The 26,528-nt window shown below is 44.2% G+C and overlaps 4 protein-coding genes across 4 annotated transcripts; 1 reads left to right on the top strand and 3 right to left on the bottom strand.

The window, feature by feature from the left end:
• Positions 1-7,107: 7,107 nt before the first annotated feature.
• On the top strand, positions 7,108-11,493 carry slc32a1 (solute carrier family 32 member 1). Its single transcript, XM_037447919.2, has 2 exons — positions 7,108-8,013; positions 9,011-11,493. The coding sequence occupies exons 1-2, from the start codon at positions 7,618-7,620 to the stop codon at positions 10,196-10,198; spliced, it is 1,584 nt and encodes a 527-aa protein (XP_037303816.1). The 5' UTR covers positions 7,108-7,617; the 3' UTR covers positions 10,199-11,493.
• A 643-nt stretch (positions 11,494-12,136) lies between these two features.
• Positions 12,137-16,024, bottom strand: aurka (aurora kinase A). The gene is made up of 9 exons (XM_037448504.2): positions 15,722-16,024; positions 15,392-15,457; positions 14,722-15,103; positions 14,616-14,643; positions 14,338-14,529; positions 13,914-14,052; positions 13,546-13,694; positions 13,274-13,448; positions 12,137-13,123 (listed from the first exon to the last, which is right to left on the bottom strand). Exons 2-9 carry the CDS (start codon positions 15,452-15,454, stop codon positions 12,941-12,943), a joined length of 1,311 nt encoding a protein of 436 aa, XP_037304401.2. The 5' UTR covers positions 15,455-15,457; positions 15,722-16,024; the 3' UTR covers positions 12,137-12,940.
• A 1,086-nt stretch (positions 16,025-17,110) lies between these two features.
• On the bottom strand, positions 17,111-22,560 carry prelid3b (PRELI domain containing 3). The gene is made up of 6 exons (XM_037448147.2): positions 22,363-22,560; positions 21,192-21,360; positions 20,204-20,293; positions 19,865-19,935; positions 19,671-19,773; positions 17,111-19,129 (listed from the first exon to the last, which is right to left on the bottom strand). The coding sequence occupies exons 1-6, from the start codon at positions 22,392-22,394 to the stop codon at positions 19,013-19,015; spliced, it is 582 nt and encodes a 193-aa protein (XP_037304044.1). The 5' UTR covers positions 22,395-22,560; the 3' UTR covers positions 17,111-19,012.
• A 978-nt stretch (positions 22,561-23,538) lies between these two features.
• tubb1 (tubulin, beta 1 class VI) lies at positions 23,539-26,460 on the bottom strand. Its single transcript, XM_037448202.2, has 4 exons — positions 26,331-26,460; positions 25,561-25,669; positions 25,266-25,376; positions 23,539-25,074 (listed from the first exon to the last, which is right to left on the bottom strand). The coding sequence occupies exons 1-4, from the start codon at positions 26,385-26,387 to the stop codon at positions 23,933-23,935; spliced, it is 1,419 nt and encodes a 472-aa protein (XP_037304099.2). The 5' UTR covers positions 26,388-26,460; the 3' UTR covers positions 23,539-23,932.
• Between the last annotated feature and the right edge of the window lie 68 nt (positions 26,461-26,528).

Raw genomic sequence — 26,528 nt, 5'->3', positions numbered from 1 at the left:
TCGGACACTATTCCCTGTTGTTTTGCTAACATTGATAAAGGCTCTGAAAACATGTTTCCCTGCTTGTTTCCGCTATTCTGGAATAGTGGGAACATTTATGAGTATTTCACATGACATGCAGGGATTCTTTTCATTTAACATTTAAATGCAAATCTTCTACGCTTTAGCTCTGATAAAGACCAGGACTTATTGTCATTGTATTAACGTGTGTTTTGTCGAAGGCTTGGCTAACAAGGGACGTCCACTTAACTTGCTTTTGAAGCTTCAATAACCTCAAATTAATGAGAAAAATAAAACATCTACTAAACTCCACTCAGTCGATTGTTTGGTTATCATCAATGAAATCTGATCAGAGCTCACGCACACAGTTTTCGGACACGGCAGCTTAGCTCAGTTTACATACTGCATGTAGTGGTTTCTTTATATTTATCAGATGGTAAGCCAAATTCTCAGGAAACTTGTAGAATTACAAGCCATACAGCCATAACGTGAACAGCCTTTTAAAGGGCTGAAAAATAACAGAATTTAAACAGAAAGTTATTTCGTTGGAAACAATTTCCAATTTGGCTCAGATTGAACTAAAGATTGGAGCAATAAAGCGTTCGTGTCTGTTCCCCAGCTGCATTGACCTGCCGTCTAAATATAGAGCTGACCGCTGGACGGGTGCTGCAGAACGATTATGGCTCTCGAAAGACAAAAACACCTTTTGTAGCAAGGCCTCTGTATTTGTGCAACGTCTGGCACATCAGCCCAGAAATCAATAGTGACATCTATTCTCCTGGTGTGTGTTATGTGCATTCTGTGTGTGTGTGTGTGTGTGTGTGTGTAGGTGGGTGTGGGTCCTGTAGCTGAGCTCATGATAAGTGCCAGTGTATTTTTTTTTTTATCCTGCTCTTGATTGTGCTGCTGACAATAGCAGTTAATGGCAGCCCAGAGTGGCCGCGCCGCTCGTCCGTGGGGGGATGGGAGGACGCGGAGGGAGAAAACACGTTATCAAAGGAATACATGGTTTTTATTCATAAACCTGAATGACACGCGGCCAGCGGTTGGCTTTATTAAGCTCCGAGCACTCTGTGTGAGCGCCGCGAGTTTTCAATTTAATCGGAAACCTGTTTGAAGGCCTTGCCGACATCACAGGGACGGAACAAAAAGCTTTCAGCGGGTTGTGAATGTAGTCAATTGCAAACAAGATGTGCATTTCAATGAATCATTCAGGCTGGGAGGGAAGAGGAGATGGACGGCTTCTACTAATAAAAACACAGCCAAGCGTTAGAATAAACAAAGCATCAGCGCTAATTTGAAAAAAGGGGAATCCCTGTCTTCAGCTTTTGATCCATCTAGTTCAAAGAAACAAAACAATTTATGCTTCCAGAAAGAAACACTTGTGAAGCAAATTAAATGTTTTTTTTTTTAGAAACAGGAAGGCAACTGAATGCAAGCAACTCAAGGAGGTGACATTTGCACTTTTGAAGGATAAAGGATCCTCAATTTGTTTTGCCTCGAACTGTATCTGTAATTACTGTAATATACTACTGTGTCTAAACACCTTAGGAGTCACAGTTTAAACTGATTAAAATACCTAATCGCACTGATAAGTAAGGGACTTTACCTAAATAGACTGGGAATAAAATGTGCACCTAAACAGTAAAAAGTAAAGTAAAGTAACACATTCTCTGATGCTAAATTGTTTAAATAATCTTTGAGTTAAACTGTTCCTGCATTACATGGCCGATGAGTGTAGACTTCAGTAGTTGCAGAGGGTTTAAATCTATCTAGTTCTTTATAAATATGCATATTCATGTGTGTCTGGTAAATATGGAATTGCAGCCTTACGCCAGCTTAACTTGAAGAATGGAAACGGTGAACAATAACTCATTCATGCATTAAGTCTCCAGTGAATTATGAAATATGCAGAATGAAAAGACTATAGGCTGCTTCCGCATGTTCCTACACTTCTCACCACGTGGTATTGTGACGGCGCCGAGTGGTGGCGGATGGACCCGGAGGAGTCCCTGTGAGGGATGTCGCTGCCCTCGTGACATAAAACTTTAATGAGAACAAAACTATTACACTTCAGTTAAGCTGGGTCTGATCCTTGATGGACTTTGCTCCGGCTGACAAGACCCCACACACACACACACAAACACATATATCATACAACCAATGACAAGAGTTCTTATTGGAGTAGATTAGGGGAGAAAGGTATTGATGATTTTCCAACATTTAAGTCCTGATGAATACAGAAGACCCTCCTTGCTCTACTCATCATTTACACTTACAAAGTATGTCTGACAAAATTATAACAACCGAGCATATGAACGCTTTAACTCGTTATAATTAGGGCATTTAAAACAATAATTAGCTCTGTTATTCCACAGTGTATTACATTTGCCCGGAGGCGAGTGTCAAGATGTGCACCGCATGATACCCCACATCCTCTGCACAATTTCAACATTAATACAAAAGAAAAACATGCATGTCCAGGTCCAGATCCATGTCGGGCCGAGGGCTCTGGATTTATTTATTTATTTTACTGCAAGTGTGTGAAAAATCGATGGCATAGCTTTGTGCCAGCCCCGGGCCCCGCAGGTCCCCGCGGACCAGCACAGTTTATTGTGCTCAAAAAAAGGCAATTACAATGTTAATGTGCCGCAGCAGGGGGGGTGAACCCGGGAAGCACGGACGTCAAAAGGTTGATGGAGAGAGAGAAGTCACTGTGGGTTAACAGCAAAGCGGTGTCAGGGGAGCCTTTCATATCCAAAACCCAGGCATAAACTCACCTACAGATAGGCTATAGACTCTTTATTTGGCTAATTCAAATCAATTAAGTACAAAATTTATTGAAATCGCAATTATCATTATTATTTTTATCATTATTATTATTATTATGATAGATAGATAGATAGATAGATAGATAGATAGATAGATAGATAGATAGATAGATAGATAGATAGATAGATAGATAGATAGATAGTCAAATGTGGAAGAATTTGTCATGCTTTTTGTCCCTGTTGTTCTCAGACTGACGCCATCATGCAGCACTGATACAAACCCCTTTCAGGGGAACTCTCTCGGGGACCCATAATAAGCCATTAAACAGGCGCATTAGGAGTAATGAAAAGGCTCTTAGTGGTTTACCACTGGGGGCCACCTGGATTTTTCTCTCTCTCTCTGCGGAAGTGGGCGGCGGCTGTGATCGCCTGATGGCGAGGAAAGGGAAAACATGGGAGATGAAAATGATGACGTTTGCGTGTATGAATTGTTATTCAGTTATAATTTCCATGCAGTATGCCCTTTGTTCCACTCCACTTGTTACAATAACTGTCGGTAACACATAGCCAGCATGCCTTAGAGCCGGCGTTTACAACTTTACATGCAGATACAGGACGGTGTGCAAATGAGCGTCATAAGCATAAACATTATATGATTGATACTGTGGAGGTGTGAGGAAACTTGACTTAAGGGAGATCACCTGATTAAATAAAGGTTATAGGTTTTTTGCAGATGAAGAAAAAACCTATAACCTTTATTTAATCAGAAGCCAGCATTATCTCAATATTTAGAAGTATGTCACTTTCCTCGCGTCTGTTCTCTAAACTGTCATCTAATGGTGTTACGAACTCAAGTGTGAACACCTTTCGCGAAGTGAGAGGCGTTCCAAGGTCGAGACAGACCCACAAAACACAGGCCAAATGTTATTCAGGGTGGATTCCCCCCCTCGAAGCTGCTGAAAGAAACAAACGCTGTCCGTGGTGCTGAAATCCGAACCCCACCTTGAACTCCCTCACTGCCTTCAGACCGATTTGCACCAAACTATTCAGGCAATGCCTAGTCGATAAAACACAGCGGGCTACCTGCGATTGTGATGCAAATGTTAATGGACTCTGAGGTCCTCTGATTAGCCTGATGTGGGCTAATTTCCCTCCTCGACGGTCCCCGGGGAGCCGGAGTGCCTTTTCTCTGTCCCTTATTAATTGTGGAGTGTTGGGTGGTATTTTTCTGCCTCGCTGGTCTGGCAGACAGACGCAGCAGCTGCAGGCAATCATGGGTTAAATGGCACGTGATGTCGCACTGCACTCTGCGGTTTCCCTGAACGGTTGTGTTCTTTGTGTTCTTTTAGAAAAATCCTTTTGCAACACCGTGGCATTCGCCCCTCAAATCTCTCTCTCTCTCTCTCTCTCTCTCTCTGTCTCTCTCTCTTATCTTGCCGCAATCTGGGTCGTGCGTCAAACGATTCATGTAACACACACACACACACTCTCTCTCTCTCACACACACCTCCTTATTTCACTGAAAACATTTATGGATGCGGTAGTACTGCGTAATGCGTTCAACAGCAGGGAACCATTAAAGCCCAGCTTGTTGCTGAAATATATTAAATATATTATACGTTGAAATCTCAATATATCTTCAAAGTCAACAAAACAGTACTTGTATCATTTGGTTTCATATTTTCATTTCAGTGTATGTCATGACAATCCCCAAAACCAGATGTAGTCTATCTGCAGGTCTCAATGAAGCGAAAATTGGGCTTTTATTTGTGTGTTTCGAGGAAAAATGGGGGGGGGGGGTTGATGTTGGTGGATGGGGCCTGGAGGGTGGGGTTGCATGGAGGCGGAGAACCCTGTGCCAGCTCAACCATGTGTGTAATGTGAAAAAGGAGAGCCGGGGGGGGGGGGGGTGAAACACTGAGGAGGGAGAGGTGGATGAATAGTGTGTGTGTGGGGGGGGGGGGGTGGTGAAGGACACCGAGGGATCACGATGACATTCTGGATTCGTCTTTCTATCACCAAGTAAAAAGAACAGCTAAAAAGAAACCCGCGGATCAAACACGAAGCACACAAAGAGCTTTGATTAGTCACATCCACGTCGGCAGAGAGGAGGACTCTCTTGGGACGCGGCACCCTGACCCTCTGATGACTCCCGCGATGGGTGATAAGACTGAGAAAATCACTTTCACTACTCTTTTTTTTTAAGGACGGAAACGATTTAGAACCGAATGATCCGAAAAGTGCAGCTCATGGTCACATGTATGTGTCAGGAAAAAACAATAAGGCTGCTTTTGATACGGTGTAACAGAGGCCTCAAATGCGCGCTCGGAGGTGTGGGATTCCTCATTTCATAATAAGCGCCGGGTCCCATTGTCAAGCGAATCTAAATACATTTATTCTGATGCTTCTCATTAGCAGCATCGTCTCAACGGCAGGTCGTGGACGGCTGTGCGGTCGCTGTAACCTGCTGGCTGGTGGCGTCGGGGCTGCTCTTTTCATGCGGCGCACTCCCATCAGACAGCGCGGATCAGAGGAGGGCTGCAGCCCGCTGATAACAGCCTCTGTCATTAACTCCCATTCAGGGCTGAAGGGGAAGCAGACATTCTCGTTGCCGCAACAGAAAATTACGGCGAGAAACAGCGCGCGCACGCACACAGGGCACACAAAACTCACGCGGCGGGGGGGGGGCGGATTGTGGTGCGTTTTGTGATTCAGGCACCACTGTGGCTTGAAAATCAGGCTCAAGGTGTGCTGGAGATGCACAGGCCTGATACCGCTCGGCATGCGCTCCGGGGGGGGAGAAATCATCGCGATGCAGCTCATTTTCTCAGTGGGTTTTGGCACGTCGTTGTTCAAGAGTTTAAAAAGGAAAACGAACCTTAAAACAACGATCGACATTTTTTCTGCGCTTGCACTGACCAAATCTTAGTTTGAAGCAAAAGGGTTTCAATTATTGGATTTTAATAATAAAGTAAAACGTCAGATTAACAGGCGTTATCCTATCTCTACCTATTTTTGTTGTATAGAACATAGCAGAAATAATAGCAGACATTTGTTCCTATATTTGTCACATGACGATCGCCAATTGGATATGTCAATTTACTCTTCTATTATTCCGCTGCATCGCTGCTGTTATCGGGTTACACTCCGAGGTAACCAGACAGAGGGCTTTTGATGCGGCATTATTATTGTTTCTTCCTTTTAAAGCGAAAATCCTCACTGTCCAACATATCGGGTTACGGTGTGTTTGATGTGAGTTCGAGCCCTCCCGTAGTGCGTAAGATCAAGGCCGCTGCTTTGTGATGGACTCTGATGCTGCAGCCCGAGGGAGCACTGAACGTGGTAGATACAAAGTAGTAGTGACGAGGATATGTCAACAAACAGTTTGCAGCAGCAGCACTTTAGGTCTTTAAATCACTTCTCGGCCACGTGTTAATGGCAAACGTTTTTTTCCACTTGTATGTAGAGTTGGTCCACAAGTCAATTACAAAACGGTGGAAATACTTACTTTATTCCCAGTCGTTTATCTGGCAAAAAGGCGCGGATGTGCCACCAACTTCCGAAAGAATAACCATGAATGCTTTCTAAATATTAGTTTCAAAACATTTCTTAAGAGGTAAAATAAATATAGTACATACACACACATATATTGCCTTAAAAGCATGGCTCAGATCCCATCAGCACAGGCGTGTGAATGAATGGATGAATGAATAAGCGTCCATGATGAATACTTCCACCTCCAAACACAATCCTTTGGATTACTTTCTGTATTCACTTTACATTTATTAAATACAAATAAATAGCATTTTAACATGTAAACATATGCCGTCTCGCGGTTCAAATCTTACCATTATTTAGCAAAGACAAATGCACAAAAATATATATATTTTTTCCTTCATCAACCAAAACAACCACGTTTTCAAACCCGATCCATGAAATCCAAGAAACAACTATTCTGACGATCCAAGTTCTCTTCGCGTAAAGAAATAATCATTAATAAAAACAGATTCCCTTTGAAATACAAAACACTATATCTGTATGCTTAAAAAAAATATATCGTCCAAAGAATTGGGGTTGTTGTCAAATTCCAGCCTGCTTTTATATGCGTAAAGTTATGCGGGATTTGAGGCCACCGGAATGTCATTGGATGTCAGGATGAGGTATTATAGATTATGGGCTGGGGAAGGGGTGGTGGGGGTACTACAAGCGCCTCCCCTAGAAATGCAGCAAATCTCTCCCGTTTTTCTCCTGGTGGGGCACAGGGAGAGCTGGAGACGTGCCTTGCATTGGCAGGCTGATGAGAACACGTGTCTCAACCCTGCCCCCCCCCCGCCCCCTCCCCCTCGCGGGCTCCACGGAACCGCATTGGCATCAGTCAAGGCACCTGAAACCCGACAACCATCTCCTGGAAGCGCTGCCCGTCGCCTTACAACCCGAAAGAAAACGATATCACAGGCCCCGCGGAAACCTGTGGCTCGCCTTTCTTCGTGCGTAAAGCGTTTGCGCACAACGCCGAACTGCCTCAGAGGCTCGCAGAGCGGTGCGCTTACTCGTCGAGCATCAGAGCGCAGTGCCAAGATGCAGAGCCGGAGCAGCGACGTCTGAAGGTGACATGAACCCGGGGATAGTCAAGAGCAGCAGGCGCACGTTGAACAAGAAGTGGAGATAGCAACTGAAAAAAACCCGTCGGTGTCTTAAAAACCTGAGTTTTGCCTCTTGGCTTAATATCTAATGCGGAGAACCAAGAGCTGTCGTCCAAAGTAGCCTCACGTTCGCACCGACTGGAGAAAGAAAAACACGCAAATTAAGCTGCAGAAAGTTGCGCTTCGGAAGAAGAGCGAAAAAAATGGCGACGTTAATCAGAAGCAAGCTTTCGAATAAACTGTCCAATGCGGCCACGACTGTCTCCAACAAATCCCAGGCGAAGGTGAGCGGGATGTTCGCCCGGATGGGGTTCCAGGCCGCCACCAACGAGGAGGCGCTGGGCTTCGTTGCCTGCGACGACCTGGACTACGACCACCGGCAAGGCATGCAGATGGACATTTTGACGAGCGACGAGATGGGAGGCGAGGGGAGCGGGGAGGGCGGCGGCGGAGTGGACGGGGACAGCCACTACCAGAGGGACGGCACCGGCCCGCCGCGCTCGGCCTCCAAAGACGGCGATCCGGCGAACGAGTTGACTGAAGCCAGACCAAAAATCACCGCGTGGGAGGCGGGCTGGAACGTCACGAACGCGATCCAGGTAAAAAAAAAAAAAAAACTTTGCGGATTATAAACCGGCGGGGCCGACGTTTGCTTCTAATTGGCCGACTCCCGGTAAAAAAAAATGAATAGACGCTCACCTGCCACCCAGTAAAAGGTTGATTAAATAATACCGTTCAAAACGCCAGGATGTGTCCAAAAGATTCACCTGAGTTACTTTTATCTTTAAAAAAAAGCCCAGCCCGACAGATTTAAAAAAAAAAATGATGTATCGTTTTTTATTGGAGCTGAGCAGATATTTCGGAACTGCTAAGGATCCGCTGAAAATAGGGAGGTAGTTGATGCACCCCCCCCCCCCCCCTCCCACCCCTCATCTCTCACCCTCCTCATCCTCCGCCTCCCCTCAACACATTCTTTGTCCGTATAGTGATGCCCATTGCACACCCCTCAAAACGGCTTAGCTAATAGTCCACTGTGTCAATAAATCAATTAAATGTTCTGGATTGTTTGGGGTCAAAATTAAAGGCACGTTATTAATTACATCTATAAAGATGTAAGGAAATGGGTAACGGGTCACATAGCCCTAATTTAAAGCAATAAAACGTGTAGAGCCATATTTGTTACAATGGTGTCAGAAGCAGAAAAGACACATGTTTTTTTGCACTCAAAGTGCAACGACTCACTCGAGAGCGGAGCAAACACGCTCTGCGACAAAAAGCTCTAGACATCGTCCCTTTCATGCCTCATCAAGGCTGTGGTCGCGGTGGTCACAGTGACGTCAGAGCGTGTCTCCGCCAGTTTGGGGTGACGTCAGAAGCGGGCGGACGCGCTCAAAGCGAAGTGGAAAACCCACAACATGAAAGCGGGAGGGACTTCACTGAAGAGTCGTGGAGACACGAGGGCCCGAGTCATGATATTTATTTGATTGAAATAAAATATGACGTGTTTAGAAAAGTACTAACGATTCACATTTAATCACCAACCGTTTAACCCAATTCGCCATGCCTCTGCCCTTCTCTTTTTTTGTATGTGCATAGGGGATGTTTGTTCTTGGGTTGCCCTACGCCATCCTTCACGGAGGATACCTCGGACTTTTTCTCATTATTTTTGCCGCCGTTGTGTGCTGTTACACGGGGAAAATCCTCATTGCCTGTCTGTACGAGGAGGACGAAGACGGACAGCTCGTCCGTGTGCGGGACTCCTATGTGGACATTGCCAACGCCTGCTGCGCACCCAGATTCCCAGCTTTAGGCGGCCATATCGTGAATGTAGCCCAAATCATAGAGCTAGTGATGACTTGCATCTTGTATGTGGTGGTCAGTGGTAACCTCATGTATAACAGCTTCCCCAACATGCCAATATCCCAGAAGTCGTGGGCCATCATCGCCACCGCAGCTCTCCTCCCATGCGCCTTCCTCAAGAACCTGAAATCCGTCTCCAAGTTCAGCTTGCTGTGCACGATGGCCCACTTTGTCATCAACGTGCTGGTGATCGCCTACTGCCTCTCCAGGGCACGGGACTGGGCGTGGGACAAGGTCAAGTTTTACATCGACGTCAAGAAGTTCCCCATCTCCATTGGGATTATTGTGTTCAGCTACACCTCGCAGATCTTCTTACCGTCCCTGGAGGGGAACATGTCGAAGCCAAGCGAGTTCCACTGCATGATGAACTGGACTCACATCGCTGCCTGCATCCTCAAGGGCCTGTTCGCCCTCGTGGCCTATTTAACCTGGGCTGATACGACCAAGGAGGTCATCACAGACAACCTGCCTTCGACCATCAGAGCTGTCGTCAACCTCTTTCTCGTGTCCAAAGCCTTGCTGTCATATCCACTGCCGTTTTTTGCCGCTGTCGAGGTATTGGAGAAGTCGTTTTTCCAGGACGGGGGACGCGCGATCTTCCCAGATTGTTACGCGGGCGACGGACGCCTTAAATCCTGGGGACTCAGTCTCCGATGCCTCCTCGTTGTGTTCACCTTGCTCATGGCGATCTATGTGCCACATTTCGCTCTCCTTATGGGCCTCACCGGCAGCCTGACAGGCGCCGGCCTGTGCTTTCTGCTCCCCAGTCTCTTCCACCTCAGGCTTCTATGGCGAAAGCTGCTATGGCACCAGGTGTTCTTTGACGTCGCCATATTTGTAATAGGAGGTATATGCAGCATATCTGGTTTCATCCACTCAATGGAAGGTCTGATAGAGGCCTTTAAGTATAACATACACGAGTAGATGCATTGCTGGAAGTAGATGTAAAAACTGCTAATTTAGTGAGAGAGAAAAAAAAGAAGACAAGAAAACACACGATTTACCGGCAAGCGCAGCCCCACTGCTTAGTTCATGCGTAAAACGCGCGCTCGCAAACACGCGCGGACATGTCTGCGTTCATACAGTCTTGCATCAATTCACACGCGCACACACACACACGCACACACACATAAGTAGAGTCCGTGGCAGTGATGGAATCGAATGCATCCACAACACTATATGGACAATACATGTTGTATAAATATGCGAACAAACGTACATATACATATTTTCCAGTGGAGTGAACGTTTACAATATGGACCTTAAAGAATATTGCAAAAAGGGCAGTGTGTCTCGTCGTCGCTCTCGTGGTGGGTTCCCCACGCGAGACTTCACTTCATGTAACGCTAGATTTTGTGATGGACGGACTTTCGACCGCATAATGTGATTTAAGTTTAAAAGAAGTAAAAATGTCCCTTTCTTCTTTAGGTAATTTGCAACGTCATTGCGGGCAGTGAATGTGGTGATAAATCTATAAATAGCCCGTGAGACGGAAAAATAACAGAATGGCAATAAAGAGGATTAAATCACACGGATGCGTAGAAATAGGTTAGAAATGAGGACATTGGACCTTCCCCGAGCAGAATATCCAAGTAAACAGCAGCTATTATACAAACTATGCATTGAATGTATGACATTTTAGATACACAAAAAAATATTAAACTGGGAAGTGGAAATTCAAAATCCTGCAAATTTCGATTCAGTTATGCGTTGATATTTTTTTCTCCAATATTTGAGGATCATTTTGAGCTTTTCAAATCGGCAAAACCAAAATTCACCAGACCTGAGATACACATTAAACCTCCGGCCCGAATCTCAGCTGATTAAAAACATGCAGATTCAATTTACCATATTTTTTGTGTCCTTGCATTTGAAAACATAGCTGAAATTGATTGGAATAGTCCGGTCTAGAAAATTCGGTGTCTTAAATCAAAAAGAAAAAAAATAGATCTTTAAAGAGGAAATTGTGCATACAGACATTTTTCATTCTGTGCAATCCAATGGGTCCTGTTGAAATGTTATAAAACAGTATGTGTAGTGTGTTATTGTGGTTTCAAAAAGATGGAATGTATATCTCAAAGTTGTTATCATATATCGTGAAATTAATATTAAATAAAGAAATAAGTGAAATTATATTGTAAAAATGTGTGTGGTTTTATGTAAAACGAAAAACGTTCAGAACATGTATTTTTTTCTCTATAATAAAAGACAGAAAATTGAGCAAATAGTGGCATTGATATATATATTTTTTTTATTTTTTTGTGTGAGGGCTGCAAAGGGCCGGCGGCTCAAAGGAAAAATAACCGTGTGTGTGTGTGTGAGAGAGAGAGGCGGGGGCCGGTACAGGCCTACCCCCGTCTAAACCAAATCCTCTTACAAATCCTACCAATAAGCTTCCATGTTTTCCTCCCGGGCCTTCAGATCTCCACGTGCTCCAATGAAAATAATCTCAACCGATTTTCTGCTGCAGGGGTGCATCGGGCCTTATGGTGTGCATGCGTCCTCCTGCTCAGAAAACATCTGGACAAAGCGCTTATTCACTGAGTGGACTAATATCCAGCTGTTGAAACATGCAGGTACCTAGCACATGTACGATTGCACGAGTGGAGCACATCGAGGCTGCAGTTAAAAAATAATAAAGGGCCAGTTCACCCAAAACGAAGCTGCACGGAGAGATGAAAGGAAAGCGATCGAATATTGGTAAAATAATCAGATTAACAGCAAAGAAGCGCCAGCAAAACACTGACACATCTCTGAAAGACTCCAATAACGTGTTGCCTTTGTTCCGAATAAAAGCGCATCTGAACAATTAAGCCAGTTTCCTGATGACACACATGTTCTTTTTATATATAAACCAGCCGGAAAAAGCAAGTTTCACTCAAATTATATCTTTGAACCCACAGAAGAAAGTAGCTTGACAAATCAAAGCGCAAACTAAAATTCTCAATTGACAGGCACTACACATTTACGTCACCAAACATTGTGGCACGAGAGCCACCTAGTGCCGTTTGTGAGGAGATTGTCGTAGTTTTGATCCAGCGTTTTACCTACATTTATTTTCACATTGAACTGGTTACCAAGGCAACAGCTTTGTGCCCTGCATTTTTACAATTACTTTTCAACACGGGAACTTTATAAATGTTTTATATAATTAGTTTAATTTGACTAATCTTTTCATACAAATAAGAAATGAACTGTACATAAAACTATTTATTGTAGCAGACATTAAATATGAAACGTGTTTATTAACTTTGTCAGCAGACAATACTGCCTAACAACTGTTACAATCCCCAGTTGAACTCTAGTGGTGTACTGGCGCCCTCTGCCGGCCACGTGCCGATGGGGGCGGGCTGATACAATGAAGACATTGTGCAAAATACTTAAGACAAAAGCTTGAATTGCACAGAAGATGAACATTGTTTCACTTTAAGACAGTACAATTTAAAAGTGTCCCATTCCACAAAAGATACATCTTTTATTTCAAGTTATGGAATTTTAGAAAAATTACAATTTTCATAATTTCACAAAATACAGCAGAATATTTACAGACAAGTGGATGCCATTTAAGGAAAGTATAATAAACAAAGGGAGAAAAAAAATAGAAAAGGAAAACAAGTGGCTCAAGATGGCTGCGCACACACAAAGTGATATCAATAGTCTGGAGGCTCACTGGCTGAGCTCGTCGCTGGTCAGGGTTGTGGGTTTCTTAGTGGCGCTCTCGACCACCCAGGGGTGGGCCAGCACTCCCTGGATGGGCAGTCTCTGCATTGGGTTGTGCTTCAGCAGCCTCGCAACCAAGTCTTTGGCTCCGGCACTGATATTGGGCTGTGTGGGGTAAGTGTACTCCACCTGGAGGACAAAGACAGACAACCAGCGCAGGGATGTAACCGCTGAACTGTAGCGAGAGCCTTACAAACTCAAGTGGGAGGAAACGACAGCGCTCTGCAGTGATGGCTTGATGTGCCGATTGTTGGGGCGTAATCGCTCTCCGTGGCTTACCCTTGATATCTTGCGGTAGGTCTCCTCGTGACTTTTTGTTTCAAAGGGAGGCTTCCCCACCAGGAACTCGTAGCAAAGGACGCCAAGACTCCACAGATCCACCTTCTCATCGTGAGTTTTTCCCTCAATCATCTCCGGGGGCAAGTAGTCCAGCGTGCCGCACAGCGTGGATCTCCTGAATGGAGAGAAATTAATATCTAGTTTAGCTGGGAAGACTGGGAAATAAGTTTAAAAGCAAAAGACGCCTTTTGGACGAGAACACGTGTGCATACCTGGAGGAGGGAGTGTGGACCGACCAGCCAAAGTCTGCGATCTTGAGCTCTCCGTTGGCCCCGAGTAACAGGTTCTCAGGTTTTATGTCCCTGTGGATCACCTTCTTGGCGTGGCAATAGTTGAGGGCATCGGCCAGCTCCATTATGTACTAGAACAGCGAATAAAGCTCGGTGAATATAACATGAAACACATGTTATTCACTTTTCAAGGTATAAAAAATAAAACTAACAGGTTTTCTGGAATAGTACACTATATATGAACTAGAATAATTGCGTACACTGAATTATACATGTGCTTAATTTGGCCAAGTTGACAGATTTTATAGAAAAGTACGGATTTTTAAAAAAGGTCTTAAATTGGCACTTACTGTGGCACTTCTGATCTCTGGAAAAAACCTGCATCGCTGCAGCTCACTGTACAGCTCACCCTTGGGTGCAAACTCCAGGATGAGATAGACACGCGACGAGTCATGGAAGTAACCATAAAGGCGCAGGATGTTTGGGTGCCTGCAGAGAACAACACAAATATGCCAATGGAACAAATCAGGAACCAGGAATTCTTTATCGCCATAAAGGTTTATCGCCTTAAAAGTAACTGGACAGAACTAAAGGAAGCCCTGCTTCCTGAAGGAATCATTAAAACCAAGACCAGTTTGGGTAGTGAAGGCTTGAAGGAGTTATTTTAGCCAAAAATAAAAAAAAGGGGGTTTACTTTCTAGTGATTCAGAAATAAAGTCTGCACACCCGGGTACGGGTAATATGTGTATTTCACAATTTAAAACTATGCATTACCTGAGGTGAGACTGGATCTCCACCTCCCTCCTCAGCTGGTGCTCCACACCGGCCTTCTCCAGCTGCTTCTTGAACAGCACCTTCAGGGCCAAGATGAACTTACTTTGTCGCTCTCTGGCCAGGTAGACATTCCCAAATTTACCCTTTCCCAGGGGACGGCCAATGTCGAAATTCTCCAGGCTCCACCGCTTGCTGTGCGGGCGGAAACATGCAGTTACCACGCCTCGCAAATCCAGGTGGAGGAACATCTTTAAATACGATCATTAAATAGCACTCACTTTGACGCAGAGGTACCGGTTGCTTTGCCTGTCAACAAAAAATAAAAAGGTTTTAGCATCCCCAAATACTGGAAATCCGTCATTCGGGTGACTTGGTGGTGCTTACTCTGTGGCTTGTCCAGGGTCGCCGGTTCCGATGGCGCTTTGGCCGGTTCCGATGGCGCTTTGGCCGGCTCCGATGGCGCTTTGGCCGGCTCCGGGACCACCGCGGCCACGCTCGTCTTCGGCTGGACCTGTTGTTGGGACACGCGTTTGGGCTGCTGCGCGCGGTGTCCATTCGGAGCGGCGGGGTTCACGTTCTGATCCGCCGTGTGCGCGGACTTGACCACGGCGGAGACGTGGGACGTCGGCTTGTGGTGCGTCGCGGGCCGCTGAACGCGCTGAGGTCCGTTTGACACACCGAGGACACGCTGGTTCGCAGCCGGCGTGCCCGCGGGAGTCTGTGACTGACGCGACACGGGGATCCGCTTCGGCCCGTCGGCGATCGACTGCAAAACAAACGGAAGAAATGGAATTAACTGTCGTTTAAAAGACGGAGCATTAAGATTCATCAAACTCAATCCTGTTAGAGTGACACGTTCAAGCGATATGTTTGGGATTTGGCCTTGTGTGCTCAAAAATTACCTGTGTGTGTATGTGTGAGATGTTCACATCTTAAAACGTTAATAGTACACAGGGCCCCTGAAAGCTCAATACAGTCATACCAACATACAATGATGGTCAGGAAACAGAAGGGATTTGTATTCATTGATTTCTCTGGTAACATTGTGCATTACCTTGACTTCAGGTCTCTGAAGCGTCGTGTCCTTAGTCAGCCTCAGCCTGCCAGAGGGGTCCATATTCTGATAAAATAGGGTCACAATGAGTCTGAATGCTCACATGAACGGCATCGTTGTTACCACAGATGTGTGCAATGTACCCGATGCCAGGAACATAAAAAAAGGATCATTACAAACGGCCCGGGGTTAGCATGCTGGTGGCGAACATAATTGAGCCTTACAGACGAGAACGTTTAGCTGGAGCTAACGTTAGCTATTTTTTTTTAATCATAGCATCCAAAACATGCGACACTAATCTATTGATGTGCGATCCCAGCGTCGACTTACCTAAATGTCGTGTTGCACAAATGACCAGGAGAAACAGGCCGATGTTTAATCCAGAATCGAATCTAACGTTAGCGTTAGCTAGCAGCTACGTCGGCCCGAAAACGAGTTTGCGACTACATAAATACTGAACGTAACGTTACCGCAAAATGGGTTTTAACCGCAGTTGTTGTACCAATGCAAAACGGTGATTTATATGGGTCAGATTATAGATTATAAATATATTCGGATTTAACTTCAGCGCTGTCTAGCTAGCCCACTTCCTCCAAACACTGACCGAGTGAAATCAGTTTCAAACGTCCCTCGCTTCAAAACCTTTAAATACACCACAGCCACCGATTGGTTGAAAAAATGCACGGTGCTCGCTCCCCATAGGCTGATTTTAAAGCGTGTAGCATGACGTCAGAGGAAATCCTCCCAGACAGCAGAGGCAGCAACATTAAACCAGAAAGACTCCGTGGGAAAGACACAAATTCTGCCAGTGGAGGACTTGTTATTAATACAATTATTTTTATTTGCTATAATTCTAAACACTATTCTTTCTTTAATGACTATGGAGGACTAAAAGTGCCACAATTAAGCAAATAAATACACAATTAAATAATTACTTAAATGTGTCATTAATTAATTAAAATTAGAAAAAATACATAAATGTGTACTTAAATGTGTCATTAATTAATTAAAATACAGATTAATTTTATAAAAAATACATATTTCACTATTTACATTTACATTTCATGATCCTGCGTTGCAGTGCTTCATGAATTACTTAAAACTGTCAAACTGACCCATCAAAGTCAGTGGGCGGGGCTAACGCGAATCCAGTCTGATCCATTGCTTTGGTAGAGTACCTGGCCACGGCAGTATTTTGTTCCTGGCCCAAACTCTTTGTGGCATATAGATGGCCACCATAAGCTCATCAGGTCAGTGATATTAGCAGATAAACATCTTTCTAGATGTTTCATTACAATTCATGTGTTTGCAACAGGTGGAGATTTGTTGTCCACGGTGGGGTGGATGGATTCAGTCGTTTAGTAGCTCTGCATCAATCCAGTATCCGGAATTGATATGTCTTGACTTGATACACAGGGTAACCAATCAGGCGTTAGGTTCCGCCTACCAACTTTTGATGGGTCAGTTTGACAGTTTTAAGTAATTCATGAAGCACTGCAACGCAGGATCATGAAATGTAAATGTAAATAGTGAAATAAGTAGGATATGTATTTTACATAACATGAATCTGTATTTGAATTAATTAATGACACATGTATTAACACATTTATGTATTTAATTATATTTTTAATTAATTAATGACACATTTAAGCAATTATTTAATGATGTGTTTATTTATTTAATTGTGGCACTTTTAGTCCTCCATATTATTGTAGCGCAAATGTCACTTAACCTGCTGTGACATCTACATAGATATATTACCCATTTGAAGAAAAATGTAGGACACAGATCATACAGTAAATAATTTATTTTTAACTACTCACTTAGTTTGTAACTTTAAAAAAACGAAAAAAAGCTTACTTTGGCCAACCTTTTAAACAAAATGTCAGAACATAAAATGCATTTTTTTTGACTTGGCTTCTTCTCAAAATGGAAGTCTAGCATTTGGCCAAAGTGTGGCAGCATAACTCTTGAATGAAAGTGAATGACCAACGTCAGAAGAATGCAGTTGTACTGGTCCACACCTGCTGATGATAGAGAAGTACAGCACAAACATACCTTCACACGCTTTTGGTAACAATGACTTTGAATTGCATCATTGACTCAACCTGAACCAGTTTGGCAGAATCACATACATCAAACAAAGTAAGTTTTCACACGGGCCATTTTGCTACTTGAAAATAGTCACGTAAGATAAATATTCACTCTACATTAGATATATGAACTTATATTAAGTTCTAACTCAAAAAGCAAACATTGTCTTTCTAATAGTTTGCATATGAACACCCTCCAAAACTATTTCTATCAAATCTTCTATCAAATATGTCAACGTATTTTATTTCATAATCAAATATTGCAAGTTGCTGAAACCATATCTCTTAACAGGCAACCAGACATAATGCACAAATTCTATGATTACATTATTAAGCATGCGTTTTCCCATTTCTCAATGCCTCAATCTCCAGCTAAAGTTCAATTCACTCGGTCAATAAATATTCCTGTTTCAGGTAAACCAACCAAATAAGTGTGTATAATAGAGAAGCTTAACTTCACCACAGTGCTGTCTTTTATATAAAGAAAGACCTTCTCGAAAGCAAATCGTCTGTCAAACAAGCATTCACAGATGGTCAGCATCGTCTCGTTCGCAGCAGCTTTTCTTTCTTCACATTTAATATTTCATAAGTGCAAATAAAAGTCCATGCAAAAGGTCTCAGCCTTCCTGCTGAGAAGACTGTAAGAACGCAGAAACAGTAGTATTGATCAAACATGTCCAGGTAGTGAATCTGATTGATATGGAAGTTATACCAACGCAGCATTTGAGAAGGTCTTCTACGTCTCTCTTTAAAAAACATAAATATGGCAAATACCTTGATCCCTTCATTTCACTTAAATAACAGTTTTCACATAACAACAAAATACAGTTTATATTCAGGCTTACAGTCGCAGTGTGTCATTACTGAAGTCCCGCATGAAGACAGTATTGTACAAGTCTCTCCCGCATTAATAAACCGGACAGTTAAAAATGGATTGACATATCGCTGTGTCAATCAAACCATCGACTCGGGTACACTCCAAACCTCTTCAGTGTACCCTTGACATTCATTGCACTCCACTCCCGCCTCAATAAGAAATTGTTTTCTGCCGGCGTGTCTGGAACAGGAGTTTCCCTCCCATCGCATGACTGGTTTTATCTTTTAACTGTGAAAAAAAGAGACTTCTGAGGTAAAGATGCTGGTGACAAAGAGTTGCGTTTGCTTTGGCACTTTCCTGGTTTTAATCTCCTCCAGTGCTCTGGGTACCCTTAGCTACATGTTTCTGAACCCACAGATAACAGTGGCGTTTAAACTTGTGTCGGAGTCTCTTATCTCTTCGGCCCTACCAGGCAGCATCCTCTAAAGATGCTCCACAGAACTCCCTTATGTTGCAGTCTGCTATTAAAAAAATATATCTAATGTAGATAGTAAAAGTATATGAGATGGATAAATCGTACCTTAAAATAATACAAAAAACCCCCCAAAAAACTTCCAGAGCACCAAAAGCAGCGGCGGAGCATCAAAAAGTGAGGCTTGATGTCCCGGTGTGCAGTTTTTCTCAGACCCTGCTGGCAAAGAGAATCAGGAGTCAGTCCTCAGCGACGGCGGCCGCCATCGGGGTCCGCAAGGTCCCGCGTGCCGACGCCGCCAGCTCATCGATCTCTGCATTCAGCCGCCGGATTACCCACTCCAAGGCTTCGCGGCCCTGATGAAGAACAAACCAATCGACAAACTTAGTTTAAAAAAAGATTAGTCCACACGGGGGGGGGGGGGGTGGGGGAATGAAGAAAGTTGTGCAAAGTGAAGAAATGGAAAGGACGAGAATGACCGGTTTTCATCCTTTGTATTATTAATGAAGGCATGCTCCTTAATCCATTAATTTATTTAAATATAAGTGATTGAATTAGTTGTTATGTTTTTTTATTCTGTTGAATTATTCAATAATTGACATGGCAATTCTGGGCTTTTTAAAAATTAAATGTGTTAATACAACTTATGTCTACACTAAAGGGCAACGTGTCCTCAAAAGATCACATCCTAAAACAGGTTGTGAAATATTGGATTAAAAGCACAGTTTAGTTGTTTTGTGAGTAGGAAAACAAAAAGCGTGTATCCTAGTAGAGGACAGAAACAATATTCAACTAGATGTTAAGTTTTAAACATTTTTCATCACATTCACATTTCAGCTCAGGGTCTCACACATGTTTTGAGTCAAAAAAAAAAAGAAAAAAAAGAGGATCTCGAACCTTTCCAGCGTTAGCAGACATGGTGTTGGCCAATACTCCCTCCAAGTAGCTGCTGAGGCTGACTCCCTTCACAGAGATGATCGCCTCCTGGGTCAATATTGTTCTACAGTTCACACAGGGGGTAAAATAAATGAGGATTAATCACAATTCATCTGCATTATTGAAGAAAATTCTATGTCAAAAAACAAACCTACTTCTCTTTGTCCTCAGGGTGTGGTTTATATGTTAACTTCTCATCCACCGACACCAGGTTTGTGAAAGTGATCTGCAGAGGAAATATGCCAAAATAAACAAACTCAATGTGATTGATTGATTAAGCTATGAACCTGTGGAACAACTTATACTTCATTCCAGAGCTACACAACACAATAAACACGTGTTCAAACAAGCAGAAGGCACCAAAGGTGGATACAGGCAAGTGTTTTTAGTTGACGGTTCTTAGATCGCTGATCAGGCGAAGTGCATCCGCCACGTGGTCAATCAACATCCACCCGAGGGTGCTAGCAGGGGAGGGCGATGTGACGAAAACTCACATTAGAGGACTGAAGCTCGAATATCTTCTCCATGGGATCCACCACAGATTTCTCCTGAACATACGTGCATGTTCGTGTGTTACCGATAATCTGTGGGCAAAGAGAGAACATTTTAAATATATTATATCTATGTGCCTGCAAGAGCTTTAATAACATGATGAGTTTCTTAAAAGAGGGATTATTGTATGTTCATATATGGTGTTATTTGTCAAGGTAAATAAAACCTTTTAATCACCCATTATATATTGGTATAGCAGTATGATGCCAAAGCAGACGTCTTCATGACACATCCAGGTTAAGCGCACACACTGTGGCTCAGGAGTGATTTGCTTAGAGACGTTTTGATTACGGTCAGTCACTGTGACAGTAAATTAAAAAGGGGCTATGCATAGATCATGCCTCTGACAACAACCCTATACACAGTGACAAGAAAAAAGGTCGACCACAGCAGCATATCAGCCATTGTTTACAAGGCTAAAACATAATATGATCTTAATCAGCCTCATAATCGGTGAATTCAGAAAGTCGACCGACCCTGTGGAAAGTTCATTAGAGCTGCTGCAGTAATCACGAGACCGCCGTCAATGCTTTTCTTTCTAGTAGTGACCTCCAGGAGTCGGGCACACAGCGATGGAAAGTTACATCACATGGTGTCAAGGGTTAAATATCAGCGATGTAAGAAATGGCACTACGGTGTCCTGTACAACACGAGGCCTGACACCGTTCAGCAAACCCGGTGTGCTGCTGCACCCCCTGGACCAAAATAGCCCCGTGGGCTAATGCCACGCTCACAGTCTGGAAAGCATTAGCCTCTATGGTACTTAATGGACTCGGGCACATACTCGCTGGTCAGGTCATGTGTTTCTCAGTACAGTCACATGTGTGCATTTTGAATGTGGCCAACGAGTTACACCACGCGCCACGGTTGCAGCAACAAAAGCACGTTATAGCGGCGCGAGACAGCAGGACCAGATTCTTTTAAACTTACGGCTTTCACGATGGATGGAAGACCCCAGTCTGTGCCGAGCAGTCTTTTACTGTGGAGGCGTCCCTCTTTGTCGATGCTTCTGTCCAACACATCCACTCCGATAACACTGGGGTTCATGGGGTTGGGGTACTTTTGCATAGCAGCCTTGGTGACTGTCTCCCAAGGATGACTGTTGAAGGAAGGCCACGGAACAAAAATATTATTGAAAAGCCTTAAAATGCAAACACTAAATGACAATCTGATAGTGAATGAACATGTATTTAGAATCTGATGACTATACACGTCACATCGGTCTTGATAATTAATAATTCTTTCACGAATTTGTTGTTTCTTTGATAATAGTATATTCAGCTATAACAACATTTTCAATACAGGACTTTTATTTATGCTATTTTTCAGCGCAGGATTGACACTTTTACAAGGATCGGAACACTTTCATTACTGCTTATGTCACTGTTCTCAAATTATTCTCATCAGATGGCTAAAAAAAGATGTGATGACACGATGTCAACTTATGGACATCTTTTCTGGGGAACACTTTAATTTAGCCCGATTCCAGATAGACAGCCCGAGTCTCATTATTTACAAATAAGAGCTAATAAATAGCTCTTTAAAGTAAAAATGAATCTAACGTCAGATTGGATGGTTACCATGGAGACGCGTGGACGTTACAACGTAACCTAGTGACGCAATCAAGCACGACAAAAAAAAAATGTAGGTGAAAGGTCGCGTGCTTGGGGGCCGGTCCCGACCGGCGTATGACGCAATTAGACGCGTTCATTTTGCAGCCAGTTCGTTATTCACCACAGATACGGCTCAACGTTTACTATTTGTTCGTAACCTTACGCGTTAGGCCGGTGAGCATAACGTTACCAGTTTAAGAGTGAGCTAACGTAAAGCTAGCTGGCTGCATGGGGGGGTGGGAAATGACAATGACTCTAAAGGGATTTTTCTATTGTTATCATCTGCTACTAGCAAACTATCTACGACCACTTAGTTACGTTATAGCGGTACGCTTTGTTTAGTTGACGTTTAGTGTAATAAACCGTGTGCAATAAACCGGGTTAAACACGGAGCCAGCTGACGGTACTCAACTCTCTGTCAGCCGCAGCGTCTCTATAAGCATCGCCCGTAGAAGAAGAAAAGGGTAATGAAAACGTCCGTTACTCACTTAAATACGTGCTCTGACGCCCAGATCTTCATCGTTGTGCGTGAGTTAACGTTTGCTGACAGAAGCTGCTGACGCCGGAGTCGAGGTAAGCCGGTCGAACTGATCGAAATGAGCGGAACGCGCTCAGAGACATCCGCAAGTCTCCTCCCACCCTACGTCAGCAGTCACGTGGGGCGCGACGTCTCCGCACTGCCGGTGCTCCCCGCGCGGCTTGAGTCCTCTGACGCAAGGATCGGCTGAATGAAATGGTTTATTTGTAAAAAATAAAATGAAGTCGACAGTGGGTGAACAGCAGAGAATGCCGTAGTTGTCGCTCTCCGCGTGCGGCACGAAGAAGGCTGTGTTTCACATTCAGATGTGTGTGACCTTCAGTGTGGGCACATCAGCCATATTAACCTCGGATGTAACAAGTCAGCTTGGTGAAGGTTAAAAGTTCTTTGCAACCTTGAATGCATGAAAGATGGTAACACGATGGAAATGTCGTGGGGATTCATCATTCGTGTGGCCTATTTTAGGTATAATATAGAACAAGCTGATAACACTCTTAACACATTCCCACACAGAGTTTCTGTGATATAACAGATATTCATAATAACCTTTTTAGACCTCAGAACAAGTTTGGGCTGTGAATCTAAAAACCAACAAATGGTTTCTCTTTAATCTGACCACGGCAGCTCTAAATCTGTTAATTTATTGTTATCCATTACGTTTGATCTTAGTTGATCAAATAAATTGGCCAATATTGGCCCCATTTTGTGGCAATTTTCCAATCCACACAAGAGTAAAAATTGAAAGCTTTTTCTCCTTCATTGCCTCCTTGTAACTTTAAGAAGATTGGCCTCTTCAAGGCAATCCTGCTTGTGTCACCTGAACCCATATTCACATGTGGGTTACGTGGAGCATTATCTCCTTCACCCCTACGAGAGGCGACTTCACATCCACGTCACGAGTGCTTATCTCAAAGCGCAGACAGAGTGCCGAGCTATGTGTAATCTCTCTGTCCCAGACTCGCGCAACAGTTGGCGGAAACTGTGCGACAGCCTTGAACGTTGGCGGTGTCACTGAGCTGTCAGTGTCACTTCAGTTATCCAGTTCCATCCAGTTCAAAGGATAGGACTGAATGGAAATTAAATGTGTTTTGATCCTTTGAGTGATGAATAAGACATGTTCTTGGTGTTGTTGTCTTTTTTATTCCCATCATCATCTATAAACACTATGTGACACATTTACGGTTGTGTACATTGGACAAACAGTGTTTGTTTTTTCTATTTTTTTGGGCTATGGATTATTATTGACATGATATACTGTAAATGCAAAAATTTTCATGATTTTCAAGTTTTACTATAAAAGAAAGAACATTGCAAAGAACAAACATAACAGCTTGCAGATCATTTGAAGAATACTTTGAAGGAAAAAAGCACTATTGTCATAACATACGTCACAATATCTTTTCTCCATCAACCACGGGCATACATTAAACTCTAAAAGATTTTAAATCAAAAAAAATTTTTACAGGCCAACAAGTGTTTCACACTCGAACCTACACACCACACCGTATGACCTCCGTCTTCTACTCGACCTCTTTGCCCGTTTCCGTAACTGTTTCCAGTTTGACTTCTACCCGTGATTCAACCTTCGTCGTCGCTGTCGACGAGGGTCCCTCCTCCTCTTCTTCGTCCTCTGCTTCGAAATCGACGTCGGTCGTGGCGTCCTGGTACTGCTGGTACTCCGACACCAGGTCGTTGAGGTTGCTCTCGGCCTCGGTGAACTCCATCTCATCCATGCCTTCTCCTGTGTACCAGTGGAGAAAAGCCTTCCGTCTGAACATCAGGGCGAACTGCTCGCCCACACGCCGGAATATCTCCTGTATGGCCGTGTTGTTGCCGATGAAGGTGGAGGCCATTTTGAGGCCTCGGGGCGGGATGTCGCACACGGCCACTTTGACGTTATGGGGGATCCATTCCACAAAGTTGTTGCTGTGTTTCTGCTGGATGGCGAGCATCTGCTCGTCCACCTCTTTGGTGGACATCCGTCCGCGGAAGATGCCGGCCACGGTGAGGTAGCGGCCCCTCCTCGGGTCGCACGCCGTCATCATGTTTCGGGCATCGAACATCTGCTGGGTGAGCTCGGGCACCGTGAGGGCCCTGTACTGCTGGCTGCCGCGGGCCGTCAGCGGGGCGAAGCCCGGCATGAAGAAGTGGAGGCGAGGGAAAGGCACCATGTTGACGGCCAGCTTCCTCAGGTCGGCGTTGAGCTGCCCGGGGAATCTCAGAGAGGTCGTGACCCCGCTCATGGTCATGCAGACCAGGTGGTTGAGGTCCCCGTAGGTCGGCGTGGTCAGCTTCAGCGTGCGGAAGCAGATGTCGTAGAGGGCCTCGTTGTCGAAGCAGAAGGTCTCGTCCGTGTTCTCCAGGAGCTGGTGCACCGACAGCGTGGCGTTGTAGGGCTCCACCACCGTGTCGGAGACTTTGGGGGAGGGCATGACGCTGAACGTGTTCATGATGCGGTCGGGGTACTCCTCCCGGATCTTGTTGATGAGGAGGGTTCCCATGCCAGAGCCGGTGCCCCCCCCCAGGGAGTGGACCAGCTGGAAGCCCTGCAGGCAGTCGCAGCTTTCACTCTCGTGCCTCACTCTGTCAACCACCTGATCCACCAGCTCCGCCCCCTCCGTGTAGTGGCCCTTCGCCCAGTTATTCCCAGCTCCGGAGTTCCCTGTCAATAGAATAACATACAGCGTACTTATTTTCCCAGATCGAACACATTTAGATTCAACTCATTAGTACATGAGTCGGGAGCCATTCGTTTTCCAAAGCGCCAGATACAACGGGCACCACCGGAGTTTCAAGTTAAAACAAAAGACAGGTTATTCCCCACTATGCCTGTTTGCGATATACTCGTCCCACCGTGGATGAAGTTGTCCGGCCTAAAAAGGGCTCCGATGCGGCTTCCTCTCACACTGTCCATGGTACCAGGCTCCAGGTCAACAAGCAGGGCCCTGGGGACGTATTTACCACCTGCCAACAAAGAGGAAGTTAATTACTAACGCAGGCGGTGTAAGGGGCATCCGCTCCATTCATATGTCTGTATTATATTTAAAAGTAAACATTTGAATGTGATTGGGTAACAAGTTTGTTTGTGGAATATACTGAACAAGTGTCACTGGTTGAAGGAGCAGTCCAGTGGGAATGGAGTAATCACCTTGTGCCTCATTGAAGTAGACGTTGATCCTCTCCAGTTGGACGTGGCTGTCCCCCTCGTAGATGCCTGTGGCATTGATCCCGTGTTCCTCGCTGATCACTTCCCAAAACTGGAAAGACCAAGAGGGAGATAAACATATCATAACGGATTTGAAGTGTGAAGTTTTACACCTTTTGCCTCTGGGACTTTAAAAGTTTGTGTATGAAATTGGCCAAAGAGTCATTTTTATGATCTGATGTAACTGTTCGGTCTGTGTGTGACTGCTGAATGTTAAAATACATCTTGTTATCAGTCTGTGGCGACTCGTGATCGTGTTCTAACCAGATTAACACACGGTGTAAATAATAACGATGCATCACTGGATTCTTAGGCTGATACATTCTCTAGTGTTAAACAATTTGTGTTCCTTCAGCTGTGGCGATAATGAAGAAAAAAAAAGTTCCACCCATGTAAATGTCACTTTTCTCCTTATCTTTCCCCTGAACACTTGAGAGGGTACACCCTGTGTCACTCACTTCTGCTGACAGCACTGTGTATCTGAACAGTGCATGTCCAAGTTTAAAAACATCCCAAAAACAACAAAGTGTATTTTGTTGTGTAAGTTCGCCAGAGGTTCTTAAACGGGTCTGAACAAGATCCTAACAGAATATTTTTATTTAATTGAATTGCTCATGTTAAGAACTCATTTAACTCTGATAGCGTAAAAAACAACATTTTATTACAAACGGTGGCTTGGCTAATCTAAAAATAACTTTTTGGTTTTTAATTACCTTTGAGCCGATCTGGTTGCCACATTGCCCAATTTGCAAATGTACAATTTCACGCATGATGATGGGGCTACAGTACACGGAGCAGCAGAGGTGTCTGAAAGGCTTCAGTCCTCCAACCAGGCTTTTATACTCGGGCAGAAATGATGTCATCAGTGATGTTTTGGGGAGTCACCCAACGACACTTGTGAGGCTCCTATA

Source organism: Pungitius pungitius, chromosome 8, assembly GCF_949316345.1.
Source record: "Pungitius pungitius chromosome 8, fPunPun2.1, whole genome shotgun sequence".
Classification (NCBI taxonomy): Eukaryota; Metazoa; Chordata; class Actinopteri; order Perciformes; family Gasterosteidae; genus Pungitius; species Pungitius pungitius.
This window is presented reverse-complemented; position numbering and strand designations above follow the sequence as displayed.